Source organism: Bolinopsis microptera, chromosome 2 (assembly GCF_026151205.1).
Source record: "Bolinopsis microptera isolate Bmic1 chromosome 2, MBARI_Bmic_1.0, whole genome shotgun sequence".
Classification (NCBI taxonomy): Eukaryota; Metazoa; Ctenophora; class Tentaculata; order Lobata; family Bolinopsidae; genus Bolinopsis; species Bolinopsis microptera.
Genome location: NC_087073.1, coordinates 13,330,772 through 13,358,090, shown reverse-complemented (window position 1 = coordinate 13,358,090; position 27,319 = coordinate 13,330,772). Strand labels below are relative to the sequence as shown.

The window sequence follows — 27,319 nt, the reverse complement described above, 5'->3', positions numbered from 1 at the left end:
ACGCGCCCTGCTCATAGTGAGCATATATATTTGCGCGCTCGCGTTTGCCGAAAATTTATAAAACAATTACAAATTACAAATTTGAAAGCAAAACTAAAAACCAAGAACGTATCTTCAATAATCAAAGAAATTCAAATACGACACTTACTGTTAATATATAAGTTTCATCTAATTGCCCTCTTCGTGAGTTTCAAATGCAAATATCGCAAGCGATCATTTTTCGCGGCTTTCTTATTATAGGGGGTGCACCATAAAAATAAACATGCTCGGATTTTAAAATTTTTTGTACCATTGTTTTCTAGAGACTGTGAGAATTGTCACAATACCAAATTTGTCATACCTTTTTGGAAAGATCAGTGAGTTTCGCCTAGGTGCCATATTTGATGGTGCGCGGCTTTTGGAGCAAAATTAGCTGTAAAAGTCGCGTAATTTGACCAAATTCGTTGATTTTTGTCGTATTATTTGGATATATCTTCAGTTCCTTAAATGAGATCGTTCTGAAAATTGGCGACGACCTTCCAATAGGGCTTTCACAACTGTCCGAAAAATTTGGTGGATATCGGAGTTGATATAGTGATCAAAATGGAGCAAAATACGCTGCTTTTAGCTGTAACATCTTGTTTGATGGTTGGATATGCTTTAAACTTTTCGGACACCTTCCTTGTAAGTCTATGAGTATGCTTACCAATTTTTGTTGCAATCGGACGTCGGGAAGGATACTTAATATCTATTTGTGTGAAGAAAATTGTGCTGGCCGAAATTAGCGCTAAAAAACCATCCTACAGTCGGCACGCGCGGCTCACTGTCGATGGCGCACTACCTACTTATTATATCGGGTCTCAATAAGAGGTCTCGACTGCCTAGGCATCAAACCTTGGCAATCGGTAATTTTCCTTTGGCCCGGAGTCAGTTGACCCTAGGGACCAGAGGATAAAGACGTAGAGACTGTGTGTATCTACAAAAGTGGTTGTTTTTACAAGAGACAGGGCTTGCAACGCAAGGGAAGAAAAACGGAAGAAACAAACACAAAATGCATATTAAATGACTTAGTTATTATTTATATTTGTGATGCAAACGAATATTAAATAAACCATTGTATAACAATATTTACCTGGGGACCTCAGGCTATCATGTTCATTAATTGACGATGTCAATTCATCGCAGCTCAGCGAGGCACAGTAGCGCATTTTGCCGATCTCACTGTGATAAAACTCATTGAGTGCGCGGCGCGGCACAGTAACGCATCGCGCTACAAGTACAAGATAAAGCAAGAGATTAGGCGGAATAACAGGCTGAGCGCCGCTCCTACTGAATCGCACGCCCAAATTTTAAGAAAATTCTTGTATAAAGGCCCTTTGGGTATGAAATTGATCTGAATCGGTGTATTTTTGAACGCTGATTCCGAATCACCCCCATGACGTAGGGTAAAAATGCTTCCCTATAGAGAGTTATGGGCAAAAAACCGTTTTCGTCACGCGACAGGCTAGTAAAACATGAGTTCGATTGTTTAGGGCTCGGGTTAGGATTAGGGTTGTGGTAAGGGTTATGGATAGCTTCGGGTTATGGTTACGGTTAGGGTTGGGATTTGCTCTAACCAGAGCCCTCCCTGAAACAAGCGCGTCACGCAGTACGCGTATACACATGGCTATGTGAAGGTTGGGATTAGGGTTTATGTAAAACCGTTTTGTACGGCTGCAAAACCATAAAAACCAAAGTCACGTGAAATTTTTGGGCGAGCGAATTAGTAAAAGCCGCTGAGCGCGGCCCAGTAAATTAACAAGTCGATCATATTAATGATTAACAAGCAACATATATACTTGACGGATGCTTGATGTTACTCGTCTAAATTTCTTCGAAGTAGCACGCGCCGCTTTCTTCTCGAAATGGCCCAACGGCAAGTGCTACAAAGTAGCGCGCGCTGGGCCAGACCATTAACAATGGTCAACATATATTTGACTATATTTAATTTATGCGATTTCGAATTAACGGGTGATACTCGTAAAATATTTGTTCCATGTATTAGGACCGTCGACAACTTTGGAATCTCTCCATTATTATATTAATTAGGTCGCAGTGTTCACGGCCTGTACTGCGTGAACGACAGAAATATCTTTAAAATTATTTTACTTCTGAAATTTTGGCTCTAGAAATTAAGAAATGTGACATGTAATTGTAAAATAACAATTTGTAGCGCGATGCGTTACTGTGCCGCGCCGCGCACTCAATAAGGCTTCTCACAGCTGGCTAGATCGGCGAGATGCGCTACTGTGCCGCGCCGAGCTGCCATGAATTGACATCGTCAATTAAGATAACAATTAAATAGATCATGTGCGCGGCGCCTACAGCTGACCTACGAATTTCTGAACAATTTTAAATTGTGGCTGTGTGCGCGGCGTACTGTATATGTTTGATTCACGATGTCAATCCTTCGCATCTCGCCGATCTGCATACGTGGTTGCGAGAAGCATTATTGGATGCGCGCGCGCGACCCAGTAGTGCATCGCGCTACAATGTATATGTGTTTGAAATTGAAATTTGAATTTATTTATGAATATTACATTATGTATTGATTGTTTTGTGGCAAATAAAAATTTTTCTTTCCTAAATTTTTCTTTCCTAACTCGGCGCGCGTCCTGGTAGGTTATAAACCTACAAATTTCGAAGCAAAACTGTAATTGAAAAGTTGTTGCGATATATTAATACATTTTATTATTATAAAACAGGATCTTACTGACAAAAATGATTCTTAAAAATACCTCAATGCGGTAAACTGTACCCTTGAAACAGATTTTCCTAACATCTGTTGCACGCAGCTATATCTCCAATTTTGTTCTGCAATTCATGCAAGTTGTCCATTTGCAAATTTCTACTAGTTAAATCACTTCTTAAAACAGATAACAAGTTCATTCTAGGTCTCCCCAATCTTACAATGAATAAATTATCTGATTCAATAGCAAAAGAGAGAGCCGTTTGGGATGGGGTGTTCTCCATTTATAATACTCCTGAGAATGTGTCCAAATATCTTCCACCGCTGGTGTTCGATACGCTTGGATAACTTTTCAACTTTGCACCTTTCATACAATGCTTTGTTGCTTATCATACCTTTAGACCATTTGATGTTTAAAATGGACCTGAGGTGTCTACGATGAAGTGTGTCCATTTTCTCCATTGTTGCTTTCTTAGGACTCCAACTATACTCACTTGTACTTGATTAGGTCTCCTCAATCATTCGAGTTGCCTGCAAAAATGAACTCCCGTTTGTGACGTATCATCTCCCTCCAAAGTTTGCGGTCACTAGCCATCTCGCTCGCTCCTTCTAGGTCTATGTCAGTGTTTCCTGTAAACGCTGCAGCATCTTCCAGCAAACATTTCCTCCAGTTCTTTCTTGGACGGCCCCTAGATCTTCTCCAATGGGCAGGGGTCCAGTTAAGCAGGTACTTAGGAAGCCTAGTGTCTGGCATTCTGGTGACATGGCCAAACCAACGCAGGCGGTTTGCTCCTATGTACGTCTCTACTGGATTTATCTTTGCACGCTCCAGCACTTCAGTGTTTCTAACCCGATCGAGCCATCTTATCCTAAGTATACTCCAACTATTTGAGTTATAAATCAATACAGATAAAACTTGAGCATAGTATAACCGCAGCTTTCTTTCAAGGGAAATTTTCTTACCGGACAACTGCACATAACGCAGTACATGTAGACTCATGGCTATGTGAAACTTATAAGTGATAAGGCAGGATTTCAAATATTACATCCAAGCTATTACTTACCATGCACATACTACAATACGTACTATTAGCACACGCCCACACAGGGCCTTTATGTTATGTGTAATGCAGGCGACAGCAAACAAAGACGTAAACTTATTAAAATGAGTGAAATAGGACACCACATGTGTACGATCTCAGCTGCGCAGTGTGATAGAATATAGTTCAAATAGTTCAGGGTGTCCTGGACACCCTGATCATATAAATTAACAGTACGCCGAAATGGTTGGTCGGGAGTCCCCCTGGGATCATTAATCATTTAAATTTTGTCCGTAAAATTTTGCACAATATAAAAACTAATCTAGGAGACCTCAAAACTCGTCTTCTTGTTTTGTTTTCCTTTTTCGAATGTCTGCAATTTCCTTTTTTTCAGCTGCAATTTCTTTTTTTCAGCTTCTTTCATTCAATATGACTAATTAATTTCAGATGTAGCCCTAACATTATGGGTTAATTTTATTTTTAATTTGTGTTTTATCGACTGGAATAAAGTGAGTTATGTGGGTAGTGATACAGTTTTGGACAGGATATTGGCTATTGCCTGCATTTCTTCTTGTTCACTCGACCGCGACCGTTGAAATGTGAAAAAAATGAAAACAATTTTAATTTATTGAGGGTTAGACCAAATTTTCTTAGGATACCCAGTAGCAAAATGTTGCATGTTGGTGCCCCTCAATTATGTCCCACATTTAAACTACAATTTGGTGCACCCTAAGGTGGCGCCTCCACTGCATTGAGTTATTAGATCATGAACTAACTGTTCCTTTCAGCTAAATTTATTTTACCATATTTAGAAGATGATGTCACTGTGGAAGTTGTTTGAAGGTGCCAGGTACTGTGGAGGGGTGTGTGAGCACAGTCTAAGAAGATACAAAAGAATAAGGGACAACAGGGACAAGCTAGTTGAACTCGGTTTCATGACACTAACTGAACCGTTGCAATGTTACCGAACTCAAGAATGGGAGGAACACACCACAGCTTACTCACAGTGTAGGTTAAATTTACATAATCTATGTCAGCAAGCTAGAATTTAAAGAGATGTTGCACTTAGTCACTGCAAGGAAGCTATTGTGTTAAATAAAATTGAATATTCAACTCCTATCTTTACTCCACAGATCACCATCACAAAGACGTTCAGACCAGTTCATCACCCCGAACCCATCCTCCTCTTTCATTTATCAATCAACAAAAATGTGGAACGACTGTCGAAAAATTGACAGTATGATAAGCTTTACTAAGTCAACGAACTTAGTTAAAGTAACACTGAAAAGTGAGCTACTCAAGATACAGTCCAGGTACGAAGAATTAGAATGGACAGAATTAAACTTCGATAAGAATGAGCTTGTATTTTAAAACAGAGTCCTTTGACTTTATTATTTTGAAATTGAAGAATCGTCTGGCCATAACTCATTTCGTTCGCATTACAGATTCACATTCACTTTCATTTTCACTATCACGCACAGTACAGGGTCATACCTCAATACCAAATTATTATAGGGCAAAAGAACAAATTTGTTTACAATTATCAAAATTTGTTGAGCCCAGCAGCTTACTTCCTATCCTCTCTTCCCCCGTCGTCTGGAGCGTGTGATTTTTGTTGATATCCGAGCTCTTGTTTTTATCTTTTGGTTAACTTTCTGTGATTGGACTCGGTATTTTCGTCCCCGCCGAGTGGGACGATGCTTGCTCGCCAGTTAAGCTATACTTTAGATGACACTAATTTCTACAAACCACAAAATATTAAATATAAAATGTGTCCAGTATGGCGCAAATGCATCATTTGATAATTTCTCGACGCTGTCGTCGGGGTGAGAGTTATCTGAACCAACTGCATGCCCCTACGATTGCGTCACCACTGGTGAGCAAGCATTTGTTTGTTGTTTAGTTGTGTTGGAAGGGAACATTACTTGATTAATTCATCCATTAGGATTTTAATAACGATGAGCTAAGATATACCGTTCATCTTAGACTATTGGATCAATCTTATTATATGATTAGATTTTATAAACGAACCTGGCATACAAAAGATTGTAATGCGGAGGTTGGCTGGCTCTTCTATAATAAATACGACACTCCAACTTACAGAATGCTTGCTAGAGATAAAACAAAATATTATCAGACTATACATGCAGCATGAGTAACTGGTGGATAAGCCTTCGGTAAAAACGGATCCGGAAAAGTCAATGCGGCACTCGGGTCCTTGGTATTGTCGTCGGTATATTGTCCATTATTTACGTTCTGCTTTCATAGTTCAAACAATAGTGAGCTCTAAATATACAGCTTTAAACCGATTAAGTATGAATGAATGAAATACATGACAATCCGCACTCCTATAATTCAAAAGCATGAGTAACTCGTAGTGATGTACGATTTCTAGAAAGTTTAAATTAAATTTGGCGCTCACAGGTCCTCGTGATCATGTGATCGCCGCATAATGTTCTGTAAATGCGCAGGGCACCTTCAAGCTTAAATTATTCACCATACTGAGGCAGTCAACCAACGCGCGGCTTTATTTTTATGATATGATATGTTTTGATTGTTATTAATAAATACCAAAATTTAAATTTGTTTTACTTAAAAATTTGTTTTACTTAAAGAGTGGGTCCTTCAATTGCAAGGTTTTATGAACTTAAAAAATCTTCTTTTTTTTATGACACAGTAATATCTAATCTCATTTTTGTGTAATAACCATTATCACACATTTCAGATGAAGTATTGCTGAAGCAGTATGAAGATGGGTCGATAAAGCTGGAGGAAGTTGTAAATATTGATCCTAGAAACCCCTGTGAGAGATACTCAGACAGTGACAAGGACAGTCCTGTTGTTAACAAAAAGTGTAAACAGAAGAAGAAACAAAACAAGAAGAAGTCTCACAAAAATAAACCAAAAAAAGGAGGAAGTCAGAACAATAATGTAAAAGTAGAACAGCTAGATTGTGTAGAATGTGTAGAAGTCAGGAAAGCTAACCTGCCTGTAAACGAAGAAGCTGAAGCTCCAGATGTAGAGGAACTGGAGATGTTCCTACACTCAGAACCTGAGTCTGTACCAGCTCTACAAGACTTGCTGGTAAACAAGAACCTAACATCTCATCTCAGAGAAGGACCAGTAGATGTGTGTAAACTGATCGCAGAAAACCCAGATTATACACATGAAATATGTGAGGCTAATATAGACTCTCTTATGTCTGATGAGGAGTTTTATAAGATTACTTGTGAGACTTATCCTGGTGGCTGGGAAAAATTCCTGCAGGACATGTTAGTTTTAATATCTAATTATTTAGACTTAGTTATCTAATTAACTGATTTTGGTAACGTTATAAAATTTTACCTGTTTCACAGAAATTTTAATTAAACTCTTGATTATGTTAGGTACTTAGTAGTTATATAACGTGCCTAATGGTTTCTGCTTTACAGGGAGAATGAGGACTCCTCAGATAGTGAGGTTGAGAGAATTGAGCTGCCCCCAGATCTCTACAAAGATCTCATGTCAGACAAGTGTAAGGATGTGTCTGAAGACGATGAAGAACAGTTTCAGTTTGGTAAAATAAACAAGGACCAGGCAGATACCTGTCTTCACCGAGCACTGGAGTTGTATGATAACTACGATAACATGACTCAGGAAGAGTAAGTTTTATTTTGCTGTACTAAATATACTTTTCTAACTTCTAATTCTTTAGTTAGGACACAGGCTACTTCACAAATATTTGAATTGTATTTGTCGTGACAGTGTTAGGGTTTGTATATATTGCTAGTTAAGTATGTATATCAGTATATTGTATATTATCACTCAGGTATAACATAAAGCTGAAGGAGGTGCTTAAAGATATGGACAGAATAACTGTGCTAGATGATGATAACGACAATACCAAAGGCAGTAGTTCTAACAAAAGTAACATACCGCCTACTAAAGGAAGTGTAGGAACACCTGACTCTGTAGACAATACACCTTCTTGTAGTAATGCACACAACAGTACTGAACTTATGGTAACTCCCAATACAAGTACCAGTTCTTATCATGACATTGTAACCAACAAATCAGATAATGTGAGATCTGGTGACACACCAAATGTTACCACTTCAACAGAGTCTGATATCAGTTGCAGCTCTGTAACAGAAACAAAGAAACTACCCACCATACTGAGTAACAGAGAAATATACGAGAATATTGATAATATTCCCCGTCCTTCTTATTGGTTACCAGAGACAGAACCTGACAAAAAGGAGGAAGAGATAGATGATTTTGAGTATCTAGGAATGCTTGATGACAGTTATTTGCTGAGCTTGTTTGATGAGGATAAAGAAGAACCAAGTAGTGAGGAACCAACACAAACACCTCCACATACTAAAGATATAGTGACACGAGAGGAAGAAGTTAGTCCAACAGTACAAGCTGCAGAAGATAAGAGACGCAGTAATCCACCAAGGCGTGCTAAGGAGGGGGTGATATACTGTGATGATTACAACCAACTAGAAGAAGTTTTGCAGTCCGAGTATTGTAAGTTAGAGTAAAGAAACTTTTTTTTTGTTCAACGTCTATATCTTATTCAAACGAGTAGGTTGTCTGAATTTTTAATGTATGTACTATTGCTATTGGTCTAGTTTTTGTTAGTTTGTTAGAATCTCTTAATTTTACTTATTGAGTGATATAAAACCTCCCCAGTTTGCTGGCAGTGTAAGAAGAATGTAAGAGGGGAGTGTGAGGAACATGGTGCACTGCTGCCCTGTGTAGAGGAAATTATTCTTCCCGGGACGAAGAGCACATCTAAATTCCCTGTACCTAGTTTTATAGAGATAAAAGAGTCTACCATACCTGGAGCTGGAGATGGGGCTTTCGCAACACAGTTTATAGAACCTGGGAGTATACTTGGTAACTAGAATTGAAAACTGTTTAATTTATCAGACTTAGAACTAACTTTGATTCTACAGTGTAGCCCGCAGATCAGGTGTGCCTAATAAGCAAATGTAACTCTTTGAAAAGTAAATCACCAATCATAAACCTGTGAAATTGTCAGGAAGCTACAAAGGAAAGATAATATCTGAGAAGGAGTACAGGAAACTAGAGTCTGCAGATAAGGAGAGTGGGTATGCGTGGAGAGCAGTTAGTCAGGACGGAGATGTTATCTATCTAGACGGGGCAAGTCACCGTGCTAGTAACTGGTTGAGATTTGTTAACTGTGCTAGAGGGAGATGTGAGGAGAATGTGCTAGTTAGAAATGTTCCAGGTATGATTTGGTGTTATTATATTTACGATATCCTTTATACAGATATTCGCTCATATCAGCTTACCTGGCAATAAAAATGTGAATCACGTAAATTGAAGCCTATAATAGTATTACTAGTAATTAATTGAGGGTGAGCCAAGGCACGTTACCCTCGCATATTATTATAATTGTGCTAATAATGTGCTTTTTATAATTCAGCGAAGTTTTTAAATTACAATAATCTTTATTAGGTCACAACCCACATTTTCATCAGCCTCAAATTATTTGTTATATATTAGTGTAATACTTTCAACACTACTATATAACAAATAATTTGAGGCTGATGACAATGTTGTACATAAATTGAAATATATTCCGGATTGTGACCTAATAATAGAAGAGCATTTTACTTTGTCGCATTAGAAGAGGAATATCAAAATTTCTTCAATCAAATTCAGTATTCAGTATGCGACTAATAAACATTGCACCACTCAACTACTTAATAATCTTTATATTAATGTTACTAAATACTCTTATTCTGCAGGAGGAATACAGTACTACTCGTTTAAACCTATAGCAATGGGACACGAGTTACTTGTGTTCTACGGAGACAGTTACTTTGTAGAGCTAGGATACAATATAGATACTGATATAACACCTGGTGAGGACACACTGTTATTATTATGGTATCATTGGTTTTAATCTTGAGGGTATTTTTTCCATCGCCTAAAAAGGCAATAGATGGTTAGAAGTGGTAGGATTTGAGAATGGGTATAGTGGGTATAGGTTTTTCGTGGTGTCACAAAGCAAAACATGCATAACCCTCCACAAACACGTGCTCCTTTACAAATTATCACGTGATTGTCGCGCGCGCGCATTTTACACTGCTTTTATGTCAAGGTCGTGTACTCTATACTATACTCTGTACCACAAATCGAACAATTGTTTGCGTCGCGCTAGCTTGTAATGTACTTCTTTCCACTGTTACTTGGTTACTTGGGGTTGCTTCATAGATCCTCTATCGGGTCATCAGAACGGCTGACCACCCGTGCAGCGAAGTTGCTGTCTTTTCTGCGCTCCAGTTCAATAACGAATTCCCGTTCTGGCAACAATATCCAGTAACAGGAGGTTCGTCCGGAATAGATGTAACAAACTCCGTCAACAATGACTTGAAACGTAGGGGGTCCTCGATAAGGTGCAGGTTTGCGGGATGATGTTCCACAATCGAGGCCCCATCACTACAAATGAGCTGTCAAAGATCGATTGATTCCTTTGGCTACTGGACGTTGACAAGCTAGGGACTACTGCTTTCTGGCCATAACGGAGTGTATCTGTAAACTGAACGTTGACATCATTAGGACACTTCTTGTGTAGGATCTTCCACATATGAATGATAGTGTAACGTTCTCTCCTCCGTTGAAGTGACATCAATTTTAAGGCCTTCAGTCTCTGCCAATAGTTCAGATGTTATACATTTTGCTGCGTATTGATAATGTCGTTCAAGCTTTTGTTGACTTCATACGATACAAACTTCTTATTATGTTTTGGGTGCTTGGTGCTACAACAGACTTGGCTCCCGATATTAGTAATTCGTTATGTTGTATAAATTATGATGTTATGTTGAACATGATTGCGAATAGATTGATTCATTATACCAAATGAACGATACATTTTATTATGATTCACATTGTATTACCTACCACAGATTTGATTGGGCGACATCTGTCCGACAGTCGAATTACCGGTTTCGGACAAAAGTCGCTGTCAGATAGGAGTCGTTTTTGGCGACATCTGTCCAACTTTCGGAGTTCGGACCACATTTGTAATTTCGGATCACGTTCGTATTTCACAAGCTCACGGGTAATCTGGTGACGTTGCTCCCACAGTCCTAATGTAATGCTGATTTGATGCATAATTGAGATCTGATCCATCGATACGTGGTTGACTATTTGAGGACATGATCATGCTAGCAGTATACACTAACAGTAACGAGCTGCCAAGTGCCAATCACATCACAGCCTACAATACACACAGGAGAGCGGTATGGAGATTAGTTATTTATAAACATTTAAACTATTGTCCAACTTTTGACATCAAATGAAAATAAACTATGGTAGAGTTCAGCTCAGGTCATATCTCAGTTCAGATCATGTCTCTAATTGGAAAATGGAAATGTGTCGTATTGCAATTAGATCACAATTTCGGACAGATGTCTTTTTTTCTGGTAACATATTGAGTCGGACAAGAGTCGCTGTCGGACAGATGTCCTTTTAACTGCATCATGCATATCACCGCACAGGCTGCGCTACGGTGTCCGGTCGTTTAACTTTCGATTCAAATAATTGACAACAGCAACCCTTCCATTTTGTTCTCTGTAACACCCCAAAGAAATTTGGTAATTTTAAATTTAACCAATATGAAAGGATCGTTAATTGTAATTAATTACGGTCGATGGAAATCTAGCGTCCGCTAACCGGCGCAATTCTTGTTATTGTTCAAAATAGTATTTATAATATAAAACTTGTTCCAAGATTATGCCAAATCATAGGTTCACAAATTTTTCCAAAAAACCTTTTTAAAATTAACCTGTTTATAAAATGATCCCTAATTTTACAGGAGTGGAATATCACTGTACTGCGTGTGGGAAGCTATTCAAGACTCAGACAAAACTAGAGGCACATATTTGTAGGAAGATTCAGCCATCTGGAAGAGAGAAGACTCATAAATGTGACATATGTGGGAAGATGTTTAGTCGGAGGGGTACTTTAACAACACACATCAGGAGAGTACACGAGAAGATAGCGAGATTGAGTTGTCCCTATTGTAAATATAGGACTGATCATCAACATCACCTCACAACACACATGTCTACTCACACAGGGGACAAGAACTACAAGTGTTCTCAGTGTGATTATACTACTGTGGAGAAGAGGAGCCTCACTGTTCACATGCACACTAACCACACTAACAAGACATACAAGTGTCGGTACCAGCAGTGTAGTGTTAAGAAACCTTCTGAGCAGGAACTGTATGATCACATCAGAACAGAGCATCCACTACAACAATACAGATGTGATGTGTGTCCAATGTCTTATAACGAAGCAAACAGTCTTACGTACCACAAGCTTACACATGGTGATCGTGAGTTAGAATCACAATACAAGTGTAGGTATTGTGGGAAACAGTTTTTACAGTCATGTCATCTAAAAACACATGCTCTTACACATACTGGAGAGAAACCACATAAGTGTAGTGTGTGTGGTAAGGGGTTTAATAGAAGAGATAGTTTAACAGTACACATGAGGACACACACAGGGGAGAAACCCTACTCCTGCTCACACTGTGATATGAGGTTCAGTACGAGTAGTCACAAGAACAGACATGAAATCAGTTGCAAAAGAAAACCTGGTTGAAGATGTTGTTTCTGGTAGTAATTACTGATTTAATGAGTTTCTTTTCTGTAGTCGACTCAGTGATAATTTTAGGAACAGATGAATATGGAATGTGTGCTGTTATTAAAATGTCATTTCAACCTATCATTTTGTTTATCAGTAGGCGACTCTATAACTGTGTGGTTGTACTTTGATGAATTACTTCTTGCTTATTACCGACAAGGATATAAGATATTGTCGAATTCTTGATCATATTTTAATTTTATTACTTTCCAACTAATTTTGATAAGTTTAAAGTGTAAGATAACTTAAGGAATGTTTTATTATAAAATTATCGTTTGATTGTCTCTTGGTATCAAACTTGGTTCCCCCCTGAATAGTGTAGTGTTTTGAACTGATCTGTGATCAGTTGCACAATTTATATACTTTTTGGTATAAGATACAAACAATTGAGATATTTATTGAATGTACATACCTCCATTTTGGGCCAGATCGTCCTCGGGTTACATCCACTTGGGTCTTGGAACCCTTCGGACTTCACTTTCAGTATTCAAGGATGAAGAAGATCATTTCTCTATTTCTTCTGTACAGTGACATAATATTTGTTGTCTGTCCTGGCTTTATTGTCAGTTCGTGTAACGCGCGAAGTGATTATTTTTATCAAATAGTAAAATTTCGCCAGCAACCATGACATAAAAGCGCGGCTCAACGTATTTGAGCGATTTTGATTTCCCACTTTTTTACTGAGCGTACCCATTCTGAAGATTTATAATCTCTACTCTCTAGAGTCTATGTCTGACCTGATACAGACGACAGGCCACTCTTCTGTAATCCAGTGAAGCTGCTGCCATCTCTCTAGGAGCTGACACAGATTACTTCTCGACTGTTAAGTCACCTTTCTGTATAACTACAAGTACATATAATGGCTTGTGCTCTGATCCATCAACCGGGGCACTCCATGGGTTTGTCTTAGTCAGTGTAATAAGCGCCAAGCGCGAGCACAGAACTTTTTTCTCCGATTTCGATAAATTTGGTACCAAAAGATTTCTAAAAATGTGAATAAAACAAATCCACCGTGTAGCAATTTTCGGAAAAAATGCTACACGGCGCTTCACGCTTGTTCGCCGCGCGTGCTTTTTTCGCGCAAATTTTTAGTTTTTGGCCTATAACTTTCACATTTTAAATTATTATCACATAAGTATTATCATAAGTAATACCATTATGTTATGGTATCGTAATCAGCTCATCGAGACGAAACTTTAAGTACTAATATTTTAAGATTTAAAGGAATTTTTTTCAAAAGTTTTTAATCTGAACACAAGTAAAGGGTCCCCCCTTTGTGTAAAATTTTGAACAAATTTTCGAAAAATTTGGTGCTTTAAATATTATAATTTTGGTTGGTTGACGATGTCAACCCATCGAGATCGTGGATCGACGATGCGAAGCAAGAATGCTAGTTCGCGCGGCGCGTCGAAGCGGCGAAGTCCTCCAAAATTTTGGTACCAAAAGTTGCGTCTGATTAAGCTCATTACGATTCTGTAAGAATTGTTTCAAAATATTCAATATTTTAGGAGTTACAGGCATTTTAAGCAATAAATTAACCATTTTTCGTCCATAGTTCACTTTAGCAATGCACAGGAGGCCCACATACATCTCAACGAATCGTGCTACACGGTGAATTTTCATTATTCACAGTTAAAGGCAACTTTTGGTACCAAATTTATCAAAATCAGAGACAAAAAATTCTGTGCCAACTCATGGCGCTTATTACATAAACTATCTGTCAGAGATGTTTTAAATCAATTCATCAGACGATTCCTTCTCGCCTTCATCTAATCATTCAAAAACTTGCCCTTGTTTTAAACTAATACTGTTGGCTTAGATAATTCCAGTGGGGGTTCACATTTTGGGCACTAAAATTCTTATTCCTCGGCCAAATTTGTATTCTTTCATGCTGATTTGAAGGCCATTAAAGCATTCAAACCAGTTACGAGTTTTGCGGAAAGTCGTGTTTAAGTAGATGTCGTGATGTCAGTGGAATGGTACGGATATTTAAATATATATCGTCTCGCTTTATATATAGTAAGATGGTTAACTAAGTTAGTTTTCTAAGATAAGCTTTTAACAGTAACTTTTGCCATCTGGCAAATCTCTTTGTAATAGATAGCTGGAAAGTCCCTAGGGCTACCTTTTTTATTGACGATTTCAATCTTTTCCAGCTCGTAACTTACGATCACGTTAGGTATTATAAGCGAGAATTATTATACGCTTTTTTCGGTCTGGCTTTAATGGTTAACTAAATTAGTTTTTGAAATGGCTACTAGGTCTGAACTTGTAACATCTGACATATTGTGATAGATAGTTGGAAAGTACCTGCGTTTCTGTTGCAACTACAGAAACTTGTGTATACAATAAGCTAGATGAAAACAGCGTTTCGTGTGCTTTAAGAACAATAGAATGGTCGTTCCTACACGTCCTTTGTCATTCGACTCAACCATTCAAGACTTCAATATTCAGAGTTCAGATAATATGTTTAACACCTTGTTCAGAACGATCTTTGGGCAAGACGAAGCCCTCGTTTGTTATACGACGAGTATAAAAGATCCTGATCAGAATGCGAATCTCTTTCTACAAAGTATCTGGACTCTTCACTTCAAATATGCACCAAGAAAGAAGAAGCATGATCGGAGTGGCGCTGTTCGCATTGATAGCAGTGATGTCTGCACAATTCGACATCAGGTTCACTACCGATTACACCCCCTTATGAACCTATCTGGAGTGATGTCGGCTCTAGCGCTATCAGGGAATTGAAAGGTGCGCTGGGCGCCCCATCTTCGATTCTGAGTTCTGTATTCTGGAAGATTTCGCCACTGGAAGTTATAAGAAGCCCGCCTTGATGGCAATGATTTTATCAATTCACCAGCTCTCGTTAACCCTACCAGCTTCACCCATACCTCTTTATACAGAGCATTTATATCGTGAAAACATCTTGTAGAGTTTAGGTTCAAACTTCAAAGATACTGCTATAATCATTTATCATTTAGCATAATGCTGATCTACTTTAATTCTGAGAATTAAGTGAGAAATATTGAAAAGATCTGGGTAAAGATTTCCGGAATAATCAAGTCAGCCAATGGATTATACGCGTTAAACATTAGGACTAAATACTAAATAGTTGCACTGACCACGTTGACAAACCGGAATTACAAAACATTGTTTTAGCACGTTCTTAAATTTTGCTTGTAATCGCGATCAATTCCTCGACCTGCTACTGATAGCTGAAGCTCGTCAACAAGTTGATTTTCCTTTTTGTCTGCTTCTCAACAGATCCTGAAGATGATTTTGAGGCCAGGTGGGGGTAACAGATGGAAGACAATCGATCCACGAGTGTTCGGCTCGACGGAGGACAAGGAGGAAAAATTAGCTTTTAAGATCGTTCAGGGCTGGTTAGGAGAGAGATATGTACCGGATGATGGGGCCGAGGTTTGACTTTGAGGGCAACTTAAACCTCTTCATAATCATAGTTAATACTGTGCCTCTCCATACCGGGTCCCTCGATATACTGGGCACTTTATTTTTCTCCAAAATTCCCCCCCCCCCCCCTCCCCAAAGCCCGGTACAAAGAGGTTTAACTTTATTATTAAATAAAGTTTCAAATCCGAGTTTAAAACCACATGAATCAAGCTTTCAATTTAAACTCTATGAATTTTCTGGTGATTTCTTCGCATAACAGCTGGGTTGGTTGGACGATTTCAAAGAATTCAGTGCTGACACAAGTGCTCACGGAGTCAAGTACGTCTTTCACGGAGACCAGAAGTTGATTAAGATTTTCTTCCTGATCATCTGGCTCGCTAGTATCGGATACGCTGTCTACGTCATTGCCATATCTGCTATCTCATTCATTGGCAAGCCGACAGGTGCGGATACAGGATAAATAAAATAAAAGTTCAGAAATAATGTTGAATTTAAGGATAGAATATAGCAGCACAACTTCGAAGTTTGAAGGGTTAAAATATAAAATTACACTCAAATTTAATTTAATTCTGTTAATAGACCTATTTTCAGGGACTAAGTTTCAAGTGATCGCAAGTGAAGCAAACAACAAGGATAGACAAAGACCAGCCTCGATCTTATTCCCAACCATATCTATATGCAGTCACAATGTGGTAAGACCAAGTTTCATTTCAGGTTAGGAAAATTAACGAATCTGCAGTGAAGCAATAGAGATCAGCCCTTATCTCTGTTAACAGAGGTCGTGGGAAGTGAGTAGCAAAGAATCCAACAAAAAGATACCAAAAATAAAAAAGTAAAAGTCAGAAGTAGAGGCCGTGGAAATAATTTTCAACGTTTCATATAATTCATCGCAGGTTTCACACCGTTGGTCTCAGACTAAAAAAGGGTTAGAGAAAATTATAAATAAGCTGGACCAATGGGACGAAAAGATTACCAGAAGGATTCCATGGAATAACCCCTCTTATAGAATGTAAGTTTATTATTTGCTCATCAAGAATATCTTCATTTTCACTTACTTTTTTCGTTGTAACGGAAAAAATCGGTTAATTGTCACGAATAATATCCCATATTTGGAGGAAACAACGGCTTCAACTGGTTAAAATTCATAACTCAACATTGGTGCAGGTGGAGGAATGTTACATACGAGAAAATAATAAGAGAGGCGGGTCCAGCTAACAGTACGTTTCTACAGTGCGAACAGAGCATCAACATTTGTAACGATGAGAAGGTTTTGGGGAAAATGTACTTTGAGCGGGTTTGTGTTATCTTATCATGACAGATTGCAGAAATTCTCCAAAATAGAAACGGGGCATGATACTAAAAATAAAAAAGTAGCAGTACAGGAAACAAAATTTCTTTCGAACATAAATTTATATTTCAAGAATTAATAAAGTCATCCATTCCAGAAAGATAGTTCTCGAAAAAACACACCTCTTACAGGAAGCAAGTATCAGCGGGAACTGCTTCAGAGTGAACCCAGAAGGAAAGCTACGTGGAAAAGGTGGAGACTACGGCAAGATGAGGCTTATATTCTTTGCAGATCTGGACGATTACAGGTTCTCTTATTATCTTTATCAGATCAATAGGTGGCAAGGCAATGAGTGAGCCTGGGACGTAGTTTTCATGTTAAAAATAACTTGGCCCTACTATAATTTCTCCCCGACATTTCTCGTTATGAATAATTCATCCTCGACAAATTGAAGAATACTAATAGAACATCTGCCCTGTCTTTTTACAATTCATCATACCATCATTCATGATTCATCATACTATAGCTCCTACTTTTCAGCGAATCAGCAAAACAGAACGCCCAGTATGGTTACAAGGTTATATAATATATATAGTATATACTATAGCTCCTACATTTCAGCGAATCAGCAAAACAGAACGCCCAGTATGGTTACACGGTAGCATTTCACGACCACGAGACCTACTCCAGCACTATACCCTCCGGTTTCTTCATGAGCCCCGGTAGTATCTACAAGGTGGACCTAAGCATGGTCAAGGTAAGTTTAAGCACTTTGGAGGAGAACCATTTCTCTGGAAACTCAGCAAACTGCCAATTCTCTGTAGATGTTTAGAGAACTAAAAGTTACACTATATGGTAGTGTAACGATGGTAACATTACCTAATATGGTGATTATCCTGTGTAGGAGTTTAGAGAACCCCCTCCAGCTGGGTCATGTGATCAGAGTCTGGTGGTTAACACTTACGGCAGATACGAGGAAAACAGGTTAAATACTCATGATCCCCCCTTTCCCCCTAATACAGAGTAGGGTCAAATATTCAAACCATAAAGATTGCGTTCAATCATGACATTTCGTTATACAGTTTGACGCTTCACGGTGGTGAATTGAACGGTGAACCAAAAATCAGATATAACACATCCAATAAGTTGTGTAACATGTGCATTGTGCAAATAGTGTTAACTTCTAGTTTTCAGTTGTATAGCCCAATGTAGAGACTACGCACTGATAAGAGAGTGTGGCTGTGTACTGATAGTACCACCTTACCCTCAAAATAACCCGGCTGTGGAGTACAAGGCATGTACTCTAGAACAGTGGGCTAAATGCGGCATAAAACAGTACAAAAAGTGGGGTAAGTCTTACTTTTTGTTTATTATTCGCTACTTCTTCTGTTTTCTTATGTAAATGAATTATAGGAGAGTTTCGTCCTCCAATCCTAGCCCGATAGGAACCATGACACGTGCACACTTCAGTTGCGAGATACTCGGACGTGAGAAACCTGAACCCTATCTGTAATTGTCCGCCTCCCTGTAAAGAAACACAGTACACTGCCCAACTCTCCAGCTCCTCCCTCAATAAATACTACGCTCACAAAAAGGTGGACAGTTTACCAGCTGGTAAGTTCGGGTTTATTTGCTGGAGCATTCTTCTCATTACGTAATACGTATCGTGGAAATTTATTGATGTAAAGAACACAGTCACTATAATACCTGCACTGTCCAGGTTACACTACAAAGGAGGATGTTATGGATAACCTGCTGGTGATAGAGATAATGTTCTCTAACATGCAGGTTTCTGAGATAAGGGAGATAGTTACCTATGGCTGGGGTAACTTCCTCGGTGAGTCTAATATTACCTTTAGATTCAGGCTCTTAGATTGTTGAGGAGATTGTGAAGGTCTATATTTTTATGCTGTATCAGAAATGAAATTCACAGTGGTCCAACAAATTCGTTCACTCTTGGCATGTTTATTATAATAATTTTTGATTTTCCGTCACTATTTGTACTTAAATATCTATAATTATATCAGGTGATGTAGGCGGAGTGCTGGGGCTGTTTCTTGGTTGCAGTGCCTTCACCATCATCGAATTTGGGCAGTTCTTTGTTTTCGCTCTTGCCAAGTGGTGTTTCGACTACCAGGGCCCTAAAAGGTCCTCGAAAAAGTTTGAACAGAAAAATGACAACTCAAATGATGCAACGATAGAGATGGAGCTGCCTAAAAACCTTCTGTCTCTTCAAAATGGTCGATCATGACCAATGACAAGAACTGAGTTGTATAAAATATTCAACGAGCCTAAACTACTTTGAAAATCACCGTTTAATTTCAATTATGTTAAACCCCAAACTTTTGTGTTGAATTTTGAACAAAACCTTTCTTTCTCCCTGTCAAATACAAATACGATTGATTTTGTTCTGTTCTGTGTTCATGATCCCAATTTAAATATTTCAAAATTAAATGTATTTTTTGTTCATTAATAATATAACAATGCATCAATCATAAACTTTACGTTCATCTAATAGTAATACAAATTTGGCCATTGAGTCTATTTACTATTTAATTGGTTATCAGTGGACCTATCTGATTTAACGGATGATATGATACTCTGAAAACATTTGTTTCTTGGAGGACTTCGCCGCTTCGACGCGCCGCGCAAACTAGCATTCTTGCATCGTCGACGATCGTTGCTCTGCTTCGCAGAGCAACGATCTCGACGGATTGACATCGTCAATCAAATTTGTTTCAAGACTGTCGACGAATTGACATCGTGAATCAACGCCAGTCACTACGCTGTACGACTTGCTCTAACCAGAGCCCTCTAGCTTGCAGTAGCGCGCGAACGTGAAACAAGCGCGTCACGCAGTACGCATAGACACATGGCTATGTATGTGAACTGTACGACTACGACTACGCGCGACACTTGACATACGTTGCATGCCACTTTTCGCGCGCGAAGCGCGCGCCGCCGAAGGCGGAAAAAGGGGCATACCATGAAGGGAATCGGACTTTTTAGAGGGACGCATATTCTGCGTCCCTATTATCCTATTTGACCAAATATGGGAGTAATTGACTGAGATGGCGCGCGCGCGCCACCAAAACAGTTAAATGCATTGTTTTTAACCAAGTTGCAATATTTGTGAGTTTACTTGGTATCTTTGTAGTATTTTTATTATCTAAACGACTTTATTAAGTCATTAGAACCTTCATGCAAACAAAAATTGAAATGTTTCAATATTTCTGTAAACTTAAAACTTGTAATTTTGTTCCAAACTGCTTAATTTTTGTACGGCGCTACTAATTCATGAAAAACGCGCTATATTTATATTTCGCATTGGATATATAGATGACCAATGATATCGTGGTATTAAAGTCATGTGACACCGCGATGAGCTAGCTGGCGTCTAGCTGCCTAAGATCATATTTATGCTTTCTCCTTTGTCCTATTTTATCACTCGATAACTTTTTACACATGCTTTTTTGTTCAACCTGTTGTTCGATTTGTTTAACATCTCTCTGGTTATTGCAAACCACTTCAATCCCCAAATTTATACATCTAACATCTCTAAGGCTCGACCAGGACCGCTTTTTTGGGGCTAATATTAAATACTAGTGGACTCTATGCAAATTCTTCCAGCACCCTTAATTTAACTGATCTGGAGGTCACATTTTATTGAGCCAGTACAGGCTAATATTAAATACTAGTGGACTCTATGCAGCTCTTCCAGCACCCTTAATTTTACTGATCTGGAGGTCACATTCTATTGAGCTAGTACAGGCTAATATTAAATAGTAGTGGACTCTATGCAGCTCTTCCAGCACCCCCTAATTTTACTGATCTGGAGGTCACATTTTATTGAGCTAGTACAGGCTAATATTAAATACTAGTGGACTCTATGCAGCTCTTCCAGCACCCCTAATTTTACTGATCTGGAGGTCATATTTTTTTGAGCCAGTACAGGCTAATATTAAATACTAGTGGACTCTATGCAGCTCTTCCAGCACCCTTAATTTTACTGATCTGGAGGTCACATTCTATTGAGCCAGTACAGGCTAATATTAAATACTAGTGGACTCTATGCAGTTCTTCCAGCACCCTTAATTTTAATGATCTGGAAGTCACATTTTATTGAGCCAGTACAGGCTAATATTAAATACTAGTGGACTCTATGCAGCTCTTCCAGCACCCCTAATTTTACTGATCTGGAGGTCATATTTTATTGAACCAGTACAGGCTAATATTAAATACTAGTGGACTCTATGCAGCTCTCCCAGCACCCCTAATTTTACTGATCTGGAGGTCACATTTTATTGAGCCAGTACAGGCTAATATTAAATACTAGTGGACTCTATGCAGCTCTTCCAGCACCCCTAATTTTACTGATCTGGAGGTCACATTTTATTGAGCCAGTACAGGCTAATATTAAATACTAGTGGACTCTATGCAGCTCTTCCAGCACCCTTAATTTTACTGATCTGGAGGTCACATTTTCCCTCAGTAGCTACTCTCCCACTCAGTATTAATTCTCTGTCTTCATCAGTGATACTCTACATTTCCCTCAGTAGTTATTCTCCCACTCAGTATTAACTCTCTGTATTCATCAGTGTTACTCGATATTTCCCTCGGTAGCTACTCTTCCACTCAGTATTAACTCTCTAAATAAATTATGACAATTATGTTAGTTATAGAATTTGTTTGTTTTTTAATGACGAAGGCTGTGAAATGTTCACAGTTCTGATAATGAGGAAATCAGAAAGATTGTTTAAAACTAGTGATGATGTTTATGTCATTATTCTTAATCTAATCTAATCTAATCTTTGCTGCAGGTGCTTGTCACGTCACATGCCTTAGGCTAGGATGATATCCAGGTAACCATTTTATGGGATCATTTGAAACATAAGCACCCTTCTAAACACAAGGAAGCAACTGCAATACGTGAATCACAGAGGGTCAAGACTCAAGAGACAAAAGTCTGATGAAGTCGAAGCTGAGCGGAGATCGATGTATCAACTGACAACATCTAATCAGCCCACACTGGGGGCAGTCTGGAGCGGCGCCACTGTTACTAGACTGATGAACGTCAAAAAGATCTAAAAAGTTGCTCCTGAAATGGATTATTGATCAGATGCTCCCATACACGACTGTTGAGAATGAACAATTTCAACAGTTTGTTGACGGTAAGATTGATTTGGGACGTTTTTAATAACTTAGCTCAATAAAAAAAAAACTTTTCTAGGCTCGAGCTGTGATGACCCCAGATTAAAATTCCAATTGAGTTCTTTGTGATGATAAAATTGATTGCTATTAAGTAAATTAGCAGCAGATTGACAATCATTTGTTGGATAATCATTTACAGATAAATTAAGATCATCTGACTTCCGGCTCATTCAGGTTTGAACAAGAAGTTTGACATACCCTCAGAGAAGGTGGTGCGCACAAAACTGTTTCCTGAATTATATGATAGAGTACAGTTTAAACTGAAGAAATTTATTGACTGAAAGGAGCTGATTACAGTCTGAGCTGTGATGTTTGGTTGTCAAAAGCGCTGGATTCCTATTTGGGGGTCATAATACACTTCGTAACTACAAACTTCGAAAGAAAAGTTATTGTACTGAGATGCCTTCCCTATAACCGAGCACATACCGGTAAGTTCTATCGTTAAATCTGAATAATTTAGCTCATATATATATCTAATTTGTGTCATTTCTAACCCCATGATCAAAGTTCAAACTCAGAACTCAGGACTGCCAATGCCATATAGATTGTAAAATTCGAAATACATGCTCATTTCGAGTTCATCAGAGTGCGCTTAGCTTTTTGATAGTAGAAAATATTAACCGTTAGCTGCCCACATAGTTTCTAATTACAAATTATTACGTGACTCGTTAAAGAACAATGTGTCATTTGTACTGCAGGCATGGGGTCTGTCCGAAGAGAAACTTCACTGCGTTATCAGCGACACTGCTTCAAACATGAAAAAGGCTTTGTCCGCCTGGATCCTGTTTTCTCCATCTACTGAATCTCATCGTAAAGAATTCTGTTTTTCTCAAAGTGGAGTTAACCGGCTTATCAAAAAGATCAAGAGTCTTATCAAGGAGTTTAGAACCCCTGCGGGTGAGAATCACTACATTTACCTTAGGTTTTCTGTTTGATGATTTCATTGTCACATACTTAATCTGATAACAACGGCTGATTCAAAATATTTTCTTACTGAAATGTACACATTAATAACGTTTGATTAAAATGTTGCCGTAGGTACATGTTCGTTGAGTGACATAATCTTGGCAAAACTATCATTGTTACGACTTGCGTTTATCATTTCTTAACTATCATATGTTAAACTATCCCGCACATGCAGGTAAACGTCTACTGAATGAAAATCAAGCAGTAGAGGCAACTCTCATCAGACCAGTTGCAGTGGACACGAGATGGAACAGTTATTACATGATCTTCCAGGCCTTTCAGAATAAAAAATATGCAATAACAATCACCGCTCAAAATGCAGAGTTATCGTTGTCTGCATCTCAACAGGTCAGTTTACATGCAGCTCTTTTGACTCATCTCTCATTTTCTGAGTAGCACTAGTTAACATCAAGTTTAGAGAATCAATGTCCCTGGAATGTAACTGGAACAAATTCTTGTCCGCTGGACCTCCTAATTCCTAGCTCACTTCTCAATGTACAGGCTAAGTATTGATCAACTGAATTTTGCAGATGACTCCTCACGATTGGGATCTTCTGACCAAAGCTATTGCGGTACTGAAGCCATTCTACATCACCACAAAAGCGGCGGAGGGGGACATGGTTTCTGTTTCGGAGGTTATCCCAAATATAAAGAAACTGGATTACGCTATCAGGAGCATATCCTCAAGTGGAGTCGGAACTCTGAAACCCACGCTGCTTTCCGAAATGTAAAACCAAGTATGTGATATATGAACTTGGGTTCACGTACTGTAGTGCGACACGTACTCTAGTGCGACACGTACCCTAGTGCGAAACCTCCAAGATCGACACTGTCGCAGTAGAGTACGCTACCTGGATCGTAGTGCGACACGTACCCTAGTGCGACAGAGAACTTTCAAGGCCGACACTGTCGCACTACAGTGCGCTACCTGGACTGTAGTGCGACACGAACTAAAGTGCGACAAAACACTTTACACATTCAATAAAAATTTTACTTTCCATTTTTAATGACGAGAGTGTAGTCGTGTATGAGTAATGGGGTTAAATATAAAATCAAAGATTGCAATCACAATATTCAAATCATTGTTCCAACACACTTCAACTAATCCATTCTGTAATAATCATCGTAGCTGTCAATCACAGCGTTCAAGCGACGGTCGTAATCAGTCCACTTCTTCAGTCGGCGAATAAGCATCTTCATTCTTCTGGTTGATCTTCCATTGGGTTAGATCCTGCTCCTTCTTCAGGACGTCGATAAATCGCCAGATAGTAGGGTTGGTGCAGCCCATCAAGGGGGAGAGGAGGTTTGTGTTCCGACCCAGGTACGTTCGTAGTAGTCACTAGGCAGCAAAGGAATCCATCTCCGAAGGAAGGGTTGCTTTCAGCTGCGTCCAGGTCACAGTAGTGTTGTTCGTCAGACTGAGACGTCCGGAGCAGGTCTTCTCAGTGCATCGCAAGTAGGTCTTGTCGTCGCGATTCTTATCCAGGCAGTAGCGGTATCCGTCGTAGATAACGCTTCTTGAACCAGTAGTGCGTCCAGGAATGAAGGTGATTGAAGAAGACATGTTGATGTTGTTCGATGCTTTGGTAGAATCATCGTGACCTTATTTATGGCCCAAGCATATGAACTTGTTATCCCAATCGGAGATATACCTTCATACGATGCGTGTGATAGGAATGAGGATCATATGCTGCTTAAGAGTTACCCAGTGGATCACACACTGCATACGTGGCTTGAACTGACCCGAAGGAATTATGATCAGTGGATAACTTCGAAACACGTGATGTGAACCAACGAATCGTATTCGCAAGATCAATTCGAAATAAGTGATGTGAACCGACCCGACGAGTCACTTAATGGTCCATAAGAAGGATAGGATGTGACCTGAACTTGGAAATAAGGCAGGATATTTTGTCGCACTAGAGTACGCTACCTGGATCGTAGTGCGACACGTACTGTAGTGCGACAGAGGGTGTTTTTGTCGGACTTCGCACTAGAGTACGTGTCGCACTAGAGTACGTGTCGCACTACAGTACGATTACCATGAACTTGCAAGTGACCCATGCAACAACCATGTCACCATGTGGTCAAATATTCATTTTTAACCTCCGGTTTGTGCTACCAAGCATTGATTCAGGCGTTATTGGTCGCTCTGCATGTCGTTTTAAGTTACTTTTCAAATACATCCTAATGTTGGGGTTTTTATAAGCTATTAATGTAAAAGAAATATTTTTGGGTATGCAAACAAATCAACAATCATGGATTGCCTGTACAGTATCTTTACGTATCATCTAATGATCTATTGTGACATAATATATTTCAGGAGACTGAAGAAATCCAAAGATAGTGCAGCGATCTAAAGAGAATGAGTTAGAAGACCTTCGGAATCTGAAAGTGGAGTCGCTCTACCTTGACGGGAGAAAAGATGCAGCATTGTGATGAGCTTAGGATCGACATTAGACAACTCGCCACTAAGATCTTGTGGCTGTTACGCCACTAACGTCAACACCGGACGTCACAATGGGATTATAGCCCTCTTAGAGAAGAATTCTGGATGGGAATTGCAAAGATTTATTTGGTGCCTTCACAGGATAGACCTGCCATTAAAAAATTTAAGGGGTTCTGAGTCCTGAACTGTCGAGAGAACGAATTGGTCCTCTCAGCCACGCAAGGTGGATTATAATGCAGTAGAGTTAGTTATATTATCAATATTTACTTACCGCTTGATTTGAATATGAAGTATAAAAGCTCATTCCGAGTTGTGTTCTATGAGTAAGCTAGAAGGTAGCATATTTATTTTAAAGGGATTAGATTTATTTATGTTTTGTTTTAGAACCATCTACTTCTGAGCTGCCCTGTCAAAATTAAAAGGGTGTATAGGTTGTCCCGGCAAAAGCCTCCTTAAATTATTAATGGACGATCCTAAAGACCGTAATTTGGTCATGAACACTTCAGAAGAATTGAATGAAATAAAGGATATTGCCCGCTGTAAACAATGTCGGAGGAACCGTTATTGTAGCTTTTGCCCATTTTACGGTGTGAAGATGTTTTTACCATGGTAGATTCGGTACACGTACCCAAGTTCGACACGCACTCTAGTTCGTCACTTATACCATGTAGTTCGACAAACCCTGAGGTTCGACTCTGTCGAACTAAAGTGCTCTATCTGGAGTCAAGTTCGATACGCACTAAAGTTAGACAAGAGAACTTTGACTGTCGGACTACAGTTTTGAAATCTCCAATATCCAGCAACGATCCTTTACGAGCTTGAAATCTATTCGTTTGTTAGTTTTCCACTTGTCTCATGCTGTTCAATTATGTGTTTATATAATTTCTATAATCCATATCTATGGACATTTAATTGACCTCATACTCCATTGTTAGTTATTAGAATTGTAGGCTTAACGGAGAAATAAAAGAGTAACGTGGTAACTCTTACTTCGCATTGTAGATTATGTTAGTGAAGTAGTTAGCTAATTAGTGATTCACTCCCGGCGCGAGAACAAAGCGCCAGGAAAATAAGACAATTTTTCGCGCGAACTTGTAAATTTACTTACGCCGCGCAGAGGTGTTCCTTCCTGGTGTATCCATATTATCTCTGATATTGGGATACGAAACATGTATCAACGCGACACTTTTTCTGATATTCCTGCAACAAGAGAGAAGTGACTATAAGTTGTATCACTATCACGTCGTGACCCCCACGGTCGTGTCACTGTAGAGTTAATCTACTATACAGGGAGAGCCGCGCACTCGTGCGCGGCGGGTCATACAACGTATGACAAAATATAACTCGTGCCTACGGCCGGAACTTCATTTGATTGACGATGTCGACCCATCGTGATCGAGATCGTTGTTCTGCGAATCAAAGCAACGATCTGCAGTGCAATCCATGATCAAGTTAATAATAATAGTTCTGCAAAGCAATAATGACAGTTCGCGCGACAGGACCGTCGACGAGTCCTGCAACTCGGCGCGCGTCCTGGTAGGTTGTAAACCTACAACAAAGTCCTCAAAAACTTT

General features: G+C 39.0%; 4 protein-coding genes across 7 annotated transcripts in view; all 4 read left to right on the top strand.

Annotated features, from left to right (window-relative positions):
• The first annotated feature begins 4,529 nt into the window (after positions 1-4,529).
• Positions 4,530-12,700, top strand: LOC134811695 (uncharacterized). 3 transcript variants are annotated; one of them, XR_010159841.1, is made up of 9 exons: positions 4,537-4,755; positions 6,473-7,019; positions 7,179-7,388; positions 7,556-8,259; positions 8,425-8,631; positions 8,777-8,986; positions 9,510-9,626; positions 11,582-12,593; positions 12,655-12,700. XR_010159841.1 is itself a non-coding variant. In XM_063818720.1 (8 exons), the coding sequence occupies exons 1-8, from the start codon at positions 4,563-4,565 to the stop codon at positions 12,376-12,378; spliced, it is 2,985 nt and encodes a 994-aa protein (XP_063674790.1). In that variant the 5' UTR covers positions 4,530-4,562; the 3' UTR covers positions 12,379-12,684. The 3 variants fall into 3 exon arrangements, 2 of the variants coding, with proteins under 2 accessions (XP_063674790.1, XP_063674791.1); XM_063818720.1 differs by having other exon boundaries at positions 4,530-4,755; positions 11,582-12,684; XM_063818721.1 differs by lacking the exons at positions 9,510-9,626; positions 12,655-12,700 and having other exon boundaries at positions 11,582-12,469.
• LOC134811696 (AFG1-like ATPase) overlaps positions 9,274-27,319 on the top strand; it is a 29,600-nt gene continuing 11,554 nt past the window's right edge. For both annotated transcript variants that reach the window (XM_063818722.1, XM_063818723.1), the window contains exon 1: positions 9,274-9,304. The gene's annotated coding sequence lies outside the window, so the exon portion shown is untranslated. The remainder of the gene's footprint in view (positions 9,305-27,319) is intronic.
• LOC134811982 (degenerin del-1-like) lies at positions 15,392-19,370 on the top strand. Its single transcript, XM_063819150.1, has 10 exons — positions 15,392-15,840; positions 16,091-16,840; positions 16,996-17,125; positions 17,311-17,426; positions 17,741-17,876; positions 18,024-18,103; positions 18,314-18,468; positions 18,590-18,733; positions 18,840-18,956; positions 19,147-19,370. Coding segments are annotated over exons 2-10 (1,104 nt in total). The 5' UTR covers positions 15,392-15,840; positions 16,091-16,838.
• Positions 21,938-26,657, top strand: LOC134811701 (uncharacterized). The gene is made up of 6 exons (XM_063818728.1): positions 21,938-22,290; positions 22,505-22,758; positions 23,029-23,227; positions 23,472-23,644; positions 23,827-24,033; positions 25,620-26,657. Exons 3-5 carry the CDS (start codon positions 23,086-23,088, stop codon positions 24,025-24,027), a joined length of 516 nt encoding a protein of 171 aa, XP_063674798.1. The 5' UTR covers positions 21,938-22,290; positions 22,505-22,758; positions 23,029-23,085; the 3' UTR covers positions 24,028-24,033; positions 25,620-26,657.